This window comes from Agelaius phoeniceus, chromosome 5, assembly GCF_051311805.1.
Source record: "Agelaius phoeniceus isolate bAgePho1 chromosome 5, bAgePho1.hap1, whole genome shotgun sequence".
NCBI lineage: Eukaryota > Metazoa > Chordata > Aves > Passeriformes > Icteridae > Agelaius > Agelaius phoeniceus.
Genome location: NC_135269.1, coordinates 41,289,163 through 41,304,317, shown reverse-complemented (window position 1 = coordinate 41,304,317; position 15,155 = coordinate 41,289,163). Strand labels below are relative to the sequence as shown.

The 15,155-nt window shown below is 42.0% G+C and overlaps 1 protein-coding gene across 1 annotated transcript in view; it reads right to left on the bottom strand.

Moving 5' to 3' along the window:
- Positions 1–15,155, bottom strand: part of PPM1H (protein phosphatase, Mg2+/Mn2+ dependent 1H) — a 131,679-nt gene that overhangs the window by 22,635 nt on the left and 93,889 nt on the right. The window contains exon 6 of the mRNA XM_054631771.2: positions 12,303–12,421. Coding sequence (XP_054487746.1) covers positions 12,303–12,421 — 119 coding nt within the window. The remainder of the gene's footprint in view (positions 1–12,302; positions 12,422–15,155) is intronic.

Here is a 15,155-nt window from a genome sequence, read left to right as displayed (position 1 = left end):
TTCTTATAAGCTGTAGAGTCCTGTGGTTTGCATGATACATGCTTGAGCTCAGGTGCTGCAGCTTTTTGGCTAAGGTGCACTGCCCCAGAGGGGCATGCTTCCCTTCATACCACAGTGTCATCCCTCCTCAGCCCTTCCCTGCATGTTGTGCTTCCCTCCTGGCCCATCCAAGCCCAAAGCCCTCAGGGTGACACCAAAAGCACCCCGGGTACACAAACCAGAGGGGCAGGGAAGGCACTGGGCAGATCCCCTGCCAGCCACTGCCAACCCTGCTGCAGCTCTCCAGGATGGCTGCCTGAGCTCCAGGGAGTCACATGGGATCGTGTTTATGCAACGTTAAGGCTCCCATGTAAACCAGCAGGAAATTGAAAATTAAGGGTGAAATCATATATTGTAATCAAACTGCCCCTGCTTCACCAAAATATGGGACAGGCCTGGGATCAATAAATGGTGCTGTACATGCTGCATCACCCAGGCAAGACTCAGACTTCCGGAGAATTGCAGAGACATTTAAGCCCCACCATTAAATTTCCCAGTAATCACAGAAAGGGATCATATTAGAGTTCTGGAGGTGAGGAAGGACCAAGAAGAAAGAGAAAAGCCATCAAAATTCATAGAAGAAACAGTAGTGGAGGGCTCCCCTCACATACTAAAAAATATTACTATATATAAAATCCCAAAATGAAACTAGGTGAGGTTTGCAAAATACAGTGGTGGGTCCTTCATGTAGTCAAGAATATCTTAGAAAATACAACCATAATATTTGGCCATCTCTCTAAGACACAATACAGTGAAGGCATTCAAATGGAATTCTGCACTGGGCAGGGCAAATAAATTATCTCTTAAACCAAACAAAGAGGCTCAAATTACTATAAGTAGCCAACATGATAATATTTCCCTGATGTTTAAAACCTGGAACATCACTCGGTTGGGAAGGAGGAGTTGGTCATGGATTTTGCTCTTGTTCTTTCCTTTATTCCCAACAAATATCTCTGCCCCACTCACTAAGTTGGATATCCTGGTTTGAATGTAGAACAAAAAATTTACTGTTTCTGACTACTCATGAGCATGTTTCAAAGCTTCCAACTGGACCTACAGTACTGGAAGACCTGGGAAAACATCATTGAGGAATCTGAACTATGCCTTGCATAGAGCCAGCTGTGCTCTGCCACCAAGAAAAGGGGTATCAGGTGAGCCCATTGTGGGCATCAGTCAAATGACTAATCAAGCCACAAGCCTGACAAGAGAACCATTCCTACTGGATGTTCACATTGTTGTACATATTTGTTAAAAAAGCAGACAAAACTAAGGTGATGTGGCTTAACTACTTGCAGCCCCCTCTTAAAAAGAACAAACAAGCCCATTCTTTACACACAGACTATACTATCTGCAAGGTGACTATTTAAGACCAAAGCCCTCACTTTACACTGCCCTGTAAGCTGACAAAAGCAGGGACCAAGCTTTTTCCCCTCTCTCCTCTTCCACCTTATATTCTCCTGCACAACACCTCACACTGACTGTGCTTTAGGAAGAAAGGAAAAAAGTATCATTTAGGCCAGTGTCCTTCAAAAGAATGCTCCCCACTGCTGAGTGCAGATTCTTTCAGGGAACCATTAAAAAACCACTGTCCCTCAGGCCTTCAACTGTGACACCTCAGTGTAAGGACACTGGGGGAGGCTGTGTTCCAAGGGCTGCAGCCAACTTGTTCCATCAGCAGATTAGGGAGAGCAGCTGGCCAGCCTGTGACCTCCTGAAGCTGTGCAACTAAGTGAGGGAGGCCCAGAGAGCTACAGTGATTTATTTTGTGGTTACTCATAGCCTGTCACCTCTTGGGTTTAGAACTTGGGTGTCAAACTCATCTCAAATGTGCTTTTTCTGTTGATGTTGCTATTGCCTGAAAAATTGCCATCACGTAAAAAACAATGCTCAGAACTGCAATCACAGCAGCAGAGGTAGCAGAGACACACTGAAAAGCAACCTGGCCCACTCTAGAAAAGTATCTATCTCCTGCATTACCAGAGAAACAGAATTAATAATAGTCTATGTGTGGTTTGCTGCAAGAGAAGCATGAAGCACAGCTTTTCAGCTAACAACTCAGCAACTGCACTGGGGAGACAAAAAGAAGGTATGAAGTTGATTTTCATTTCTGCCCTGTGAAACCTCCTGCATTTTGTATGTGGGTTTATTTCACATAGGCTACAATACAACCTTCTGGACTATTTCTCTTGATTTTATGTAATAAAGTTGCATTTATATTGTTGTTTACTGTATGTAAAAGATATAATACAGCAGTAGGTATATCAAACACAGATACACAGAGAACCTGAGGGGGTGGTTTGGCTCTTTTAGTGCCAGCACGGCCTTATTCAGCCCTCTGTGTAATTCAGCCCAGCACACTGCTTTAACAACACAGTGTTGCAACCCTCCCCTCTCCCTCTCTCTATCTTCCTTGTCCACATCCCAGGAGGTTTTGGTGGTCACCAGGGCATGACAAGAAAGGTTATAAAGACAAGGCAATGCTATTGCTTCCAGCTCTGAATGAGCCTAAAGCCTGTTAAGTGCTTCTGCCACGTAAGCCTCTATTTTTCCAAATGGAAAAACAGGAGGAGCAGTGGGGAGTAGAAAAGGCAAGCTTGTGCCCAGCTAGATCTAGCTGCATTTTTTTCAGTTAACTTTGTTTCTTCTTTTCATTTCAAAAGAATTATGAAATGCTACTGCTGTCCAAAAATACTGAACTAGGCCTTGACATATGTACCACCCACAAAGTTACATTTGGACTCAGGATCAACATTTTGGAAAACCGGGCCAAATCGCACCAGGAGCCAAAAGAGATGTCAGAACAAAAGAACTAGGACTGACATGATGTTACTCATATGCTAACTGGAATCTGCTCTAAGTGCACGGTGAAAAAATAACCAGGAGCTGCTAAATGCACAACACAATCCACAGAAGTTTCTTATAGTGCTGGGGTGATTAGTGCTTTTACACTCTAGAAATAAAAGATTATCAAAGTTACCTGCATATTTCTGAGTCAGAACTCGAAAAACCATTTATCTCTCACATGCAAATTTCAGAGCCATAATCCTAAATAAGGTCTTACATGTGTTATGAGTTCTCCTGCCATATAAGTTGTTCTTAAAACTGGCCTTCTGAAAGCACATACAAATTCATGTAAGAGTAGAAGTTGATGACTAAAACCAAAATCCACATTTCATTTTCCTTCGTGGCAAACTGTGTAAGGTTACTGGTCACAAAAAGTATTGCATTGGCATCCCCAGGCACAACAGATGGTGTTGAAAACACAACCCACCCTGACCTGGAAGGTTCAGTTCTGTGCACAACAGGGGAATCCAGACTCTGTGCTCTGCTTTTTCATGGAACTTGGCTTTAGAAAGTTTGTGCTTCACACCTCTGCTTGAGACACCTAATAGTAAACTGAGAATTAAACCTAAGGAATAGCAAAGAAAATAATCATCAAAGGGCTTTATCTTGAAGCATAGAATACACCTACTTGTGGCAAACAACCAAGAGAAAGTACTACCGCTTCATAAAGTCCTAGTTCACACTGAGTACAAGGCTAAAGGCATCTCTGAAATAGGTTTGTAGATTTTGTGCATTTCTGGCACTGATTTGCTACCACTCTAAAAACCACCAAACCTAGGGCCATCCATACACCTTCCACCTGCCCCAACTCTCCCCCTCACCCAAAAGAACCCAACTCACAACCCAACTACTCCAGCTATCCAAAAAACCTCCTTCTCAAGCTCAACTTTCTTTAGTCATACCAACAGAAAATCATGTTTTAATATTTAAGCAACACAAAACTAGATAGAAACTCTTTCTTTCTTTTCCCCTCCCATACAAGTAATCAGTGGAATGGAGCTCACCCTTTGGGCAACAGAGCTTAAACCACCAGTCCAAAAAGAACTGTTCATCTGTACTGTCTGTTGAACTACAGGCATCTAACCAGTGTAAGTGCATGCTTACTATCAAGAAGAAAAGATGTGTAGTACAGGTTAGGCACAGAGCCACTGAAAATTGTACCATTTATGTCTCAACTCAGCCATAATCTTAAAAAATGTCCTTACACTGGTGCTTCTGCAGAGTCAGGATCTCTAAGTCCAGACAGCCCTGTCTGATACTAAGTACCCTCTAGACAGGTTAGCGCTAACGTTCAGTGTCTCAGTATTTTTCCCCTATTGCTTGTCTGACACATAGTTTAATGAAATGAAATTACAATAAACAAAGATAATTAAGGCACACAAACTTTAGCAATGTTTGTTAAGAGAAAAGATGATGGCAAAGCCAAATGAAAGACTGATGCACATGCATATGGGCACAAAACAGTTTTTAGGGAAAGATCTACCTTAACCAAGATACTCTCACAGGCCTTCTTTCAAGTAAAGAGGAAAACATACAAGTTTTAAAACACTCATTATTCACAGAAAATTCCAAAACACCTTCTTATGAACCTGAAATAATGCTTCATTTTGAAAATCCCAGTTCTGTCTACCAATCTACAAATTAAAAAAAAATAAATTCTCTCAACATGACTTGTACACATCTATGATCTCTGGCTTGGTCTAATCAGACTAATACATGAGCCTTGGACTTTGAGGGAGCCTTCACTGCTGTGTACAGTCCCAAGACGAAGTCTGCACTTCAGAGAGCACCAGCACCACATATTCCTGTGGAAGTAATTCCTAAGCAAAGCAAACAATCCATTTTGGCCAGCCCAGTTTAAAGACATGCACCAGAAATTTTTCAGGCACTTTCTGGAGTGTGGCTGACTTTTTAGTCCATTAACCTCTATTGGAGCATTAAAGAAAATGTTAGAGGAAAAGTCAGGGACAGGACTGTCAATCATCTCAAGCATTTAGAGAGGTCCTTGCCCAAAAAAAGATAAATCAGGAAGAAAATGTAATGAAGGTATTTAAAAGGAGAAGCTGGGAGGGACAGAGAAAGAGTATTGCAATCACTTTCATTCAATACTTGTGACCTGTTGAGCTTTCACTACTGAGTGACAAAACCTGTGCTCAGATACTGCAGCTGCACATCAAACAGGTTCACCTTCTGCAACAGCCTCAGCAGGCCAAGCCTTTCTTTTTTGCCCCCAGTGAACTTGCTGCCTTGAGCATTTATTAAAATTTATTTAATTTTTTCTACTCTTAAAAGACAAACAGGAAGGTTTGTCAGCAATTTACTCTGGAGATGGAGGGGTAAGGGAAGTGGTCTGTTAACACTCTGTGAACTGAGTGCACTGCAGTGCACTGTGATGGACAGAAAAACTATTTGTAAATTGGTATTTTGCTGTATCTGTTAAAAGGTTGTTGTGAGGCAGATGGGAGAAAGGCTGCATGTTAAACTCAAGTGCCTGCTCCATACTTGTTAGCTGGGATCCTCTGGAGGCAAAGGATATTGAGGTTGAGGAAGAATCGCAAAGCAAATTCTTCTGGGAAAGATCTCTGCAGTGCAGGATGGAGGAGGCATTGAGACACAGCAAGCAGAGACCTCACCATTCCACAACAGTGTTGGAAACTCCTCCAAGCAGCAAGGGGCTTCCTCTCAGCCAGAAGCAGAGCCGTAAATCAATCCTTGGTAACAAGGGAAAGAAAGAGAACTTCTATGGACCCAGCTGAGGTTATGTCAAATTTGTGCAGATGGGGAAGCCAGAGAGCACAAGTGTGGAAAGAGACTTCACCTTATCAAGAAGAAGGGATGTTTTTGCTTGGATATTCAGATTGGAAGATTATGTCATTCCAGTTTAGTTTCCTTCTGACAAAACAGACTGGGATTCTTTTTTTTGCCCTTGCATACGCAGCACCCAATTCCACACCAAGGCAAAGCCCAAGTGGAGATGTACAGCCATGCAGGGACAGGTCTTAGATGCACAGAAGGAGATGCTCTTGCAGAACATGACTCAGACCAACCTCATTCTTATCACTCTCATTTGGCCCCAGAGAGGCCATTTACACAGAGCTTTACTCCAGCCTTAAGCTTTCTCTTTTGTTGCAGCAGTATTACTTTCCTGTTTTTGCTTTCTCCTGCCCCAAAGACTCTGGCTCAGCTGCTGTGGCATGTGCACACTTGGGGGAAAGAGCCATTCATCACCGTCAGGAGACGTGCTGTACACAGCAGGTCAGCTCTCACCTCCTGCTGCTCCTGCAGTGAGGGCTGCAGATCCTGAAAAGATGCATAACATGCACATTGCAAACAGCCATTCATCATTGCAGAGCTGTGCCCCAGACAGCCAGGCACAGCCCAGCAAGCTGCTCTAGCTGTGTGCACCAAGGAGGCACGTCCCCTCCCGCTCCCCGCTGCCTTGCAGCGACAGACAAAAGCACACACACAGAAAGCTGGGCAGGTGACTGCCGACGATGGTTTCTGCTGCAAAAATTATATCCTCTCTCTCCCCTCCAGAACGGCTCAGTGCTGCAAAGGTGCCCCATAATCATTAAATTATGAAAATGTAAGTTGCTGGAAGGAAATTAATACCAGGCATGACTGGGGAAAAGGTTGCTTTCTCGTGAAGTAATTATGAAATTAAAATTTGATCTCTCCCTGGCGATTGTACAAAGGATACAGCTGAGGTCTCAAACACAACAATACAGCCAGGTTTTCAGCAGAAGAAACGTAGAATGTTTCACTAGACAAAAAAGCTCAATTAAAAAAAAAAAAAAGGGGAAAGGATGACTTTTTGTAAATTACATGATTTTGGCTAAAAGGCACAATCAAGCAGGTTAGAGCACAGGGTTTGCAGACTTCCAATTACTTCTTACAAGTTGGAATCAAGCTGTTAGGAAATGCAGCTTATCTGAATAAGACTAATAATGCTAAGCTAATTAGACCCACAGGCATTAGCCAGCAGATAAATTCAGGCCAAAAAGAGGGACACTGTCACTTTAAATACTGCCTTGGGATCGGTGGAAAAGCTAATGAGGAGTGTCAGTTGGGGCTGTTTTATTAGGTGGTTCTCTAGAGACTATAGCCTGAGGTTGCTGTAGCAGGGCTTCTGTGCTTGATTCAATAAATCAATTTATATTAAAGGAGGGTGCAGCACAGGTGCCAGCTCCATAAAGCATTTTTGTGGCATTTCTCAATCTGCTCAGGCACTCCTTGGGCAGGCTACCTGAATGTGCTGTCAAAGGACATTGAGCCCAGCAATAAAGAGTAAGATAGCGGCCACATTGGCAATATTTGCTCAAATCAGCTCACACATTACCAAGCAAAACATGTACATTGGCTCTCACCGGGTATTCTGGATCCCCAATAAGTGATTAATGAGAGCCTGGTTTTTGTGAGCTGGAGTCTGAACCGCAGACGGCAAGGCGGGCTGCACAATGAAAGCGAAAGGCATCCATCCCAAACAAAATAAAACGGCTTGAAAAGTGAAGTTGCTTTTTTAATCAGATGCTCAGAGGCTGAAAGACATTCCCTGTTGGAAAGAAAAGGGCGAGCGCAGAGCAGGCTGGCAGCTTTCCAGGCAGTGGACAATATTGACTCTAGAATAAAATAGGTTTTGCTTAGTGCTTGCCTCAGGGCACCAGCCTCCCTGCTTTGGAATAAACCATGCGGGCAGGCGATTCCCCAGCACGGTCTGACCCTCGGGGCTGACCCCGTGTGCCACCGCACTCCCTCACCAGACACACGGACACGGAGCTGGCCAGGGCTCCACTGCTGCTGCAAAGACGGTGCGCTCAGAGACTGTGCCCAATTCCCCTGCTCACAGCCACCTTGGCTTCAGCCCATGGTGTGTGGTGGGCACTACACTGCCTCAAACCATTTCAGATGGGGTGCAGCTCAGCTTTGCTGCTCAGCTTGGCCTCTTCTGGAGGGCAAAGGAAGCAACCAACAAGTAGGTCAAAAACCGTACTTGTTATCTAGGTCTCTTTTGCCATCCTAAAATCAAGTCAAATAGCTGAGGCTGTGATCTGGATACAAGCCTTTAAAGAACTGCTCTTCAATGCAAGCAGCAGTAAAGTCACTGTTTCTGTTCCAAGGAGGAGCAAAAAATTAATTTTGAAACCACTGAAGTTGATGCCAACTGGTAGTGCCTTCTGGATGCCTTTGGTTAAGCACAGTGCTGTATGGCTCCTCCAGCCCCACAGAAGGCTGGGAGGGGAACTCTGGAAGGAGCCACAGTGAAGCACACAGCCAGTCAGAAATCCAAGTTTCTGAAGGTTCTAGGATATAGTCAAAGCAAAATACCTCCAAACTGTTCACACTGGATGTACACATGAAGGAAATCTGACCAACTGTGTCTTACCTTTAAATAAAAGCCAGAGACAGAGAGCACTAATTCTGTGCAGTCCTTTAAAGGAGCAGCTGTCACCAGGCCTACTGTTTCCCTCCTCCCCCCCATTTCCACTTCAGATTACTCACCCCACTTTTTAGCACTGACCAGTCTCTGCTTACATCATGGCCTCTCGGTCTCTCCTGATGCTTATATTGCCAAGACTTGTGAAAACCACCAGGACACCTCTCTCCAATACAAGTCTAAGCTCTGCAAGGCATGGGCTTGGAAATTCCAGTCCAGAACCCAGCTGTGAAAGACTGTCAGTAACACAGATATCTGCCAGCAAATTATGGCTCGAGACAGCTTGAAAGCTTGTTCAGCAGGACACACTGCTCTTAAGATGCCTTGCCAGCTACACTGCACGTTTTGCAATCGTTGTTCAACCACAACACACATAGGGCAAGGGTGCAGGAAGGGCAGCTCATGGTCAGCTCCCAGCAGTGTGGGATTTATTTTACATATATTTAATACAGCATGATTTCTCATTGCAATTGCCACTGCAAAGAAAGGAGCCAGGGTAGGCGAGCTGGAGCGGGAAGGAAAAGGCTGGTCTCAAAGCAGTTGCAGGCAGCCTGGGCTAGTGATGTGGCACACATTGCTGGATCAGTGGTTGTCCTAATGCTGTGGGGAAACTTGGCAGCTGTGCTACCACCGTGGGCTGTGGAGACAAAGCCAGTGTGGAAACTTCACATGAAAAAGAAAAAAAAAAAAGAAAGAAAGAAAAAATAAAGGGCCAAATACATTATAACAGACCCAAAGACAATAATCTTTTGTAATCCAAACAAGCTGGGCAAGCCAAGCCATTGTTGAGAATCTGAAAAGCTCTGGAGCAAAGGAGGAGGATAAAAATGAGGAAAAAAAAGTCATACAGCCTCTAATAGAAAACACAAAAATTATACTGAATTGTAAACTAAAACAGTTTAGTTTCCTGAGGAAACATCAAAGCAGAGAGTGTTCTACATTCTCTCACTAAAGGATTAAGTAATTAAGTGTAAGAGTTGCTTTTTCTTCCTAATATCACCTGCATCTTTCTACATGTATGTGGAAATGTCAACACACAATGAGGTTAGTGACCAAAAAACAATTCACACAATTGATCATCTGCATTGTATGTGATAAAAGTTCAGCAGCATTTTAGTGTATCAAGCTCTGGCTGGCCAAAGCACCATCTGACATTTTCTAGAAAAGGAATATATATGCTAATTTATTCTCCATGATAGATAGTGTCCTTAGAAACAAATGCAAAACAGACATGTCCTCGGCCACTGTGTCCTGATGCATCAGTTGAATCCAGGAATAAGAAAGGGAAGAAAATAGAAGCAAAATCGTTGAAGTGGAAAACAGCCGCTAAGAAACCTCTGCCACTTCAAACCATCGTCTCTGAGGGCCCACCAAACTGGAAATCTAATGTCTTGTCCACAATCACAGCCACTAAAATTGACCCAGACTTTTACATAAATAGAAATGGATTGCTTCTCCTCTGCCTAGGGGTTCACTGCACACCATCCAATGGATAACAAACACCTTCGGTGAAACCTTGCAAAAAGAAATGGATCCTTATTTAGAAGGGCTCTGTTTTACACAAATGTATGGCAATAGAGCAATTTCCTCATCATTTTATTGTCCTGAGGCAACCAAACAAAGAGGTAATTGATGCACTAGTTGTGCAATATGGAGCAGCTGAAAGGTTCCAATTCTTTTATTAGGACAAAAATGTAGGCCCCATTTTTCACTTCCATCCAGAAGTCAAAAGGAACAGCAGGGAGAGGTAGCCTCACCACAGTCTCCACATGCTTCTGCTTGGCACAGGCCACCTTTTTCTGGGACAATACTGTGGTGAATTCAGACTTGAATTTTCAAGTTGCAGTTCAAACATTTATTCCAGAATAACTGCTTACAGCTAAGCATATTTGTACTGAACTGGTGACAATTTTTGCATTGACCATATTAGAATCTCTAACTGGATCAACGTGTGTCCTAGATTTCAGGAAATTCAGAAAAATCAAATGGAAAATAACTTTCTTCTCCTCCCTGCTATATGTTAGAGCTAAGAAAGTTCACAAACCAGTATTGAAAAGCAACACATTGGATCAAATCTGCCAGTCTGACTTACGAAAGCTCTTCTACCTCACTTATTATTCTACATTTAGAATTTCTGTTCCTTTTTCTAATACCACACAGTATTAACTATATAATGACCATTTTGGATAAGGTAAAGTGTTATGCATACATTCACAAGTGAGGTAGAAATATACAGAATTACCTCTTCATTTAACTTTTAAACTGTCTATTGCTGTATGAATCTCAACTTTCTGCTGGTGATTTGGACTGGAAAAAAATACTGTAGTAAGCAAAACTTCCACTGAGTTTTTTTGAATTTTCAATTTGGAACCTCTAGTGTGCATAAATAGCTTTTTTCCTCTTCATGCTTTACTTTGTATTTATCAATACCAAATTTGATCACTATGATGCCCATTTACATTAATCACTTAATTCTTTGCAGTACCTCATGGTCATTCTTGTTTAATAGGAAAAGAGCTGCAGTGTCAACTTCCAATGCTGCAACTTCAACCATTCCAACCTCATTTCCTTTCCAGACCACTAACCAACAAGGGAAATGCAAAACAACTCCCATGAACCTGAAGAAACCCTCTTTGCTTTCCAGCCATGATGACAGAAATCTGTTCTTGCCCTCTTCTCAGGAAGTTCCTGGCCTATGATACTTCTGTAGCTCTCCCCCACATGTTTTTCCTCCCAACTGGCATGTCACATCTTGAAAAAGAGCTTTTGGAAGTCTACATGAAACCATTCTTTATTGGTGTCTCCAGAGACATCTGGGAGCTTAACAAAAAAACCCTCCTTCTGCAGAAATTGGGAGAGTGTCTCATGATCTTCCAAATGTTTTGCTGTCTAAGTCCTCAGTTGATCCAATGTTCTCATTCTGTTCCTATTCTTTTGCTCATGCCTGTAGCCTTTTTAAAATGTGAAGTCATCATTCTCAGGGTGAAACTGCATATTCTACTAGCAGCTGTTCAAGATGACAGACAATGATGGTTATTCTCAGATTTACATGTTCTGCACAAACACTTCAGATTATATTAAACTTAGATCATTATTCTGCCATTAAAACATAATTATATTTATGGTCCATAAAGCATGGAACAAAGCAAAAGTTATGTAGAGCTGTACTTGTATGTGAGCATCCAGACTTCCAAACCTAAAATAAGCTTTCTTTTTAACCCCTCTGTTCCTTTTTGTCTTGAAAGGACATTTACTGCTGACACTAAAACACAAATGTCATGGAAATGAAGACCATTTGCATATATTGGGCTTTTACCTTTATAGGTCATGCACAGAACTCACAACAGCAAAGATTAGGGCTTCTCCGAGGAGCCTCTTGAACGAAGAAAAAACAATGAAGACATTTAGCCAGGAACAAAAAAGCCCACGTCATTCTTTCTGTCTTCACTTCTTTAAGTCCATGCCGTTCATTCAAGCATTTTCATTTTAGGCTGGTTGTGTTCAGACAGGCCCATGTCTAAAACAATTCCTCAAGGGATATCCAAACCAAGGGCCAGCTGCAGTGGAGTAGGGAGGAAGCTCCTCCCTTCTGCAAGCTTTCCTCAGCATGTAAGGCATGAGGGCCCAACGTCTTGGTTTAAAAGACAACGTCTGACCCACTCATCCAGAATTTATAAAAAACTATGTCCAAGATAGGAAAATTGTTTTGCTTTCAGAAAGATCCCCTGGCACATCTTTGCTTTATATGCTTTCTCCGCTTTGTAGTGCTCCCACACTACAATGAACTCTCTGGAGGGAGGTCCACTTATTTAAAACATTATCTTCTAGAAGAAAGATACACCTGAAAGAAGGAAATGCCTTTTCTTTTAGTATGCAGAGGTACACCTCCATGTTTGATGCAGTTTACACTAATCAAAGATAGGTACCAAGTAGGCATTGGCTTGGGGAGATGGCTGACCCCATGCTGAGAAGGACACATTCTTACCAGCCAGTCATGTTGAAGTCACGGTACAGCATCCTCTTTCCAACCTCCTTGCGCTGCACCCTCCGTGGAAACTCTAGATGTGTGAATTCATTTCCCAGCAAGTGAGGCTGCATGTAAGCCTGTGGGCAGAAATCAAACCACAGATACCACATAAAACTAGACATCATCTATTTTTAATGAGCTAGTATTACCATCCCTTCCTGGTCCCTTCCCACACAAATTCCACCCATTCCTCTACCCTTCTTTTCAAATAAGGACAATGATGTGCTCCATTTCAGCAAACAATGCACATACACCATTTCTGCCCCTGCCTGATATCCAGTAGCAGCCTTATGCAGCCTTAGAAGTTGTCTTGCCCTCAAAATCCTTTATTTCTTCTCCCTACTCCTCAAGGTTTGGGATCTCTAAACTACACTTCATCCATTGACCCTGAAGGAGTCTGCAGAGCTTTGTAAAACAGAACACATGCCCTTTTGTAAGTCAGCAAGAGAGAAAGGAATGATCAAATACAAAGCCATGCAGAGACTTGAAGGGGTGATTGTACAGTGAAGCTCAAGCTTTTTGACTCGCAGTTCAGCTATGCCAGCAACACAGAAAACCTAACATTGCTACCACATTTTAATTGTCACCACCTTGAGAAAAATGCACCCCATCACACAACACTGCAAATAAACACAAGCTACAAAGCAGTTTATTTTCTTGTTTTTGAAAAACTACATCCTTCATCCAAAACAGACTTTAAGAAAAGCAGCAGCAGTTTTGTGTCACAACTGCAACTAAGGCCTTTGATGGTTTAATGCTCAAATGCTGCTCATGTCCTTTGTGTTGCACTGCTCTGCAGATGTTGGGAGGCCTCTTTGCCAGAGTTGTGCTTTTGACTCATGCTCTCCAAAGCTGACCATAGACAACAGCATCATGAGGCTCTTTGTCCACCGTGTAAATTTTTGGATTGAATTTATAGACAGATCACTTGACATGATAGTTTAATCCTAAACATACTCTATTTCTTCTTTCTGAAATACATCTCACTCCTTTTTCTTTAGTACTCAAATAAACAAGCCTTTCTCTCTTCCTCTGCAAAGCTGCATTGTGAACGAGCTCTTATGAAAGACACAGTCAAATTGGCTAGGGAACTGAAAAAAAGTTGCATTTCTTAACCTTTTTGCAGATAACTCTTTTTCCTCATCCAGCCAGTTAAGGCAATAAAGCCTGTCTTATCTTCAGCAGCAGCTGCCATCAAGGGAGATGAAATGAGCTGGGGTTTAGTTTGTATATATGTCATAAATCTAGTGCTCATCAAAGGTAAACAGCAGGAAGCACTGGAAGCCCTTATTGATCTACCTGGCATCTGTCATGCAGATAGTTCACAATAAAATATTTCCTGCATTTAAGAGTTGAGCCTGCTCCCACTCAATTTAATAGGAGCTCTATCAGGCTCAGCACATCACAACACTAACTTTCTATCAGCTTGTCCCTGTTCCCATCACCAGACATCCTTCCAGAAAATACCTCAAGCTTGGTTGGAACAGGACTGAGGAAAGTTGCTGTGTGTAGCCAACAAGATTGGATTCTGCTTTCAAGAGGTGGCTTTCAAGCACACAAGAGATCTTGACATCACGATCCCTTCCTGGAACAGGAACTCCATCAAATTCTCTCTGTGTACAGTTAAGGGAATTATATTTTTTTCCTTCAGTCTACAGTCAGCCAAGGTCCCCTTCTACACCCAAACATTGTTGTCAAGGGCCCTCTAATTGGATCCCTCTCCTCATTATGGAAATAGTTGAGATGCACTAGTGACTTTTGAGAGGTTCAGCAGTATTAGTCCACATGAGACTTTTCATACTTCCAGAACTCTGGAAGTATGAAAAATGAACTTCTTCATTTAAAAGTACACGTAAGCTTTTTATTTTATTTATTTTCATTCCAGTTGCAAAAAAGATGGAAAATTCCTAATGGTTTGATGCATCACATAATATGAACGATATTTTTTCTTTGCATGATAACAAAGAGCTGGATTGGTTTTGGTATATTTAAAATTTCTTCTGGTCTATGATATTGTAAACAATGAAGTCAGTCTGCATTCAAAGTGAAATTTGGTTTGCTTTTAAAGTTGCACAGCTTATCTTGATTAAAACATTACAAACCACTACCAGCTAAATACTGTCACCTGCCTAAAAAACAAGGTCATACTTAAAAAATAATCACACCTGATATCAAAATGAAGTTATCTAACCTTCAGATTGTGAGATTACTAGTCTGAATAAGAGGTTCAGAAGAAAAACATTACAGGCTTTTAACCTTTTTTCACTTTAAACCAAGAATTTTCTTTAATGAAAAGGTAAAGCAACCAGGAGAGACTGCATTGCATAAAGATTTACTCAGATGGAAAGACTGAGGTCATAACTGAAATAAGATTAATAAAGCTGGCACAGTTACCAGTGGACTGCTAATGTTCAAATAAGACTTCTCTTCCGCCGCCAAGCCTCAATGCTTGATTTACAATCCAGGGATCTTAACTTGATTCTAATATTTTTGGCGTCAGTGAAACAGAGGGAAAAGAGCAATTTGGAAGCTTCTGGTGTCTGAGATCTGAATTCTTATGTGAAGAAATGGGGATTTTTGTTGTGCTTTGCTTTATTTATTTAATTTTTCATATTTTTTACCATTTTTAAACTGTCAATTTTGATGCTTCACTGGTAATTCTACAGAGAGAAGAATGTTCTACTACAAAACTCAGTTGCAGCTTCCAATTGGGTTTGTTGAGAACTGTTCTCCATGTACAAGGCAGGGCTCTTCTTCCCACCTCAAGAAAACCATGCTGGGCAGCAGAACCAGAAAATAAACAAAAAGGAA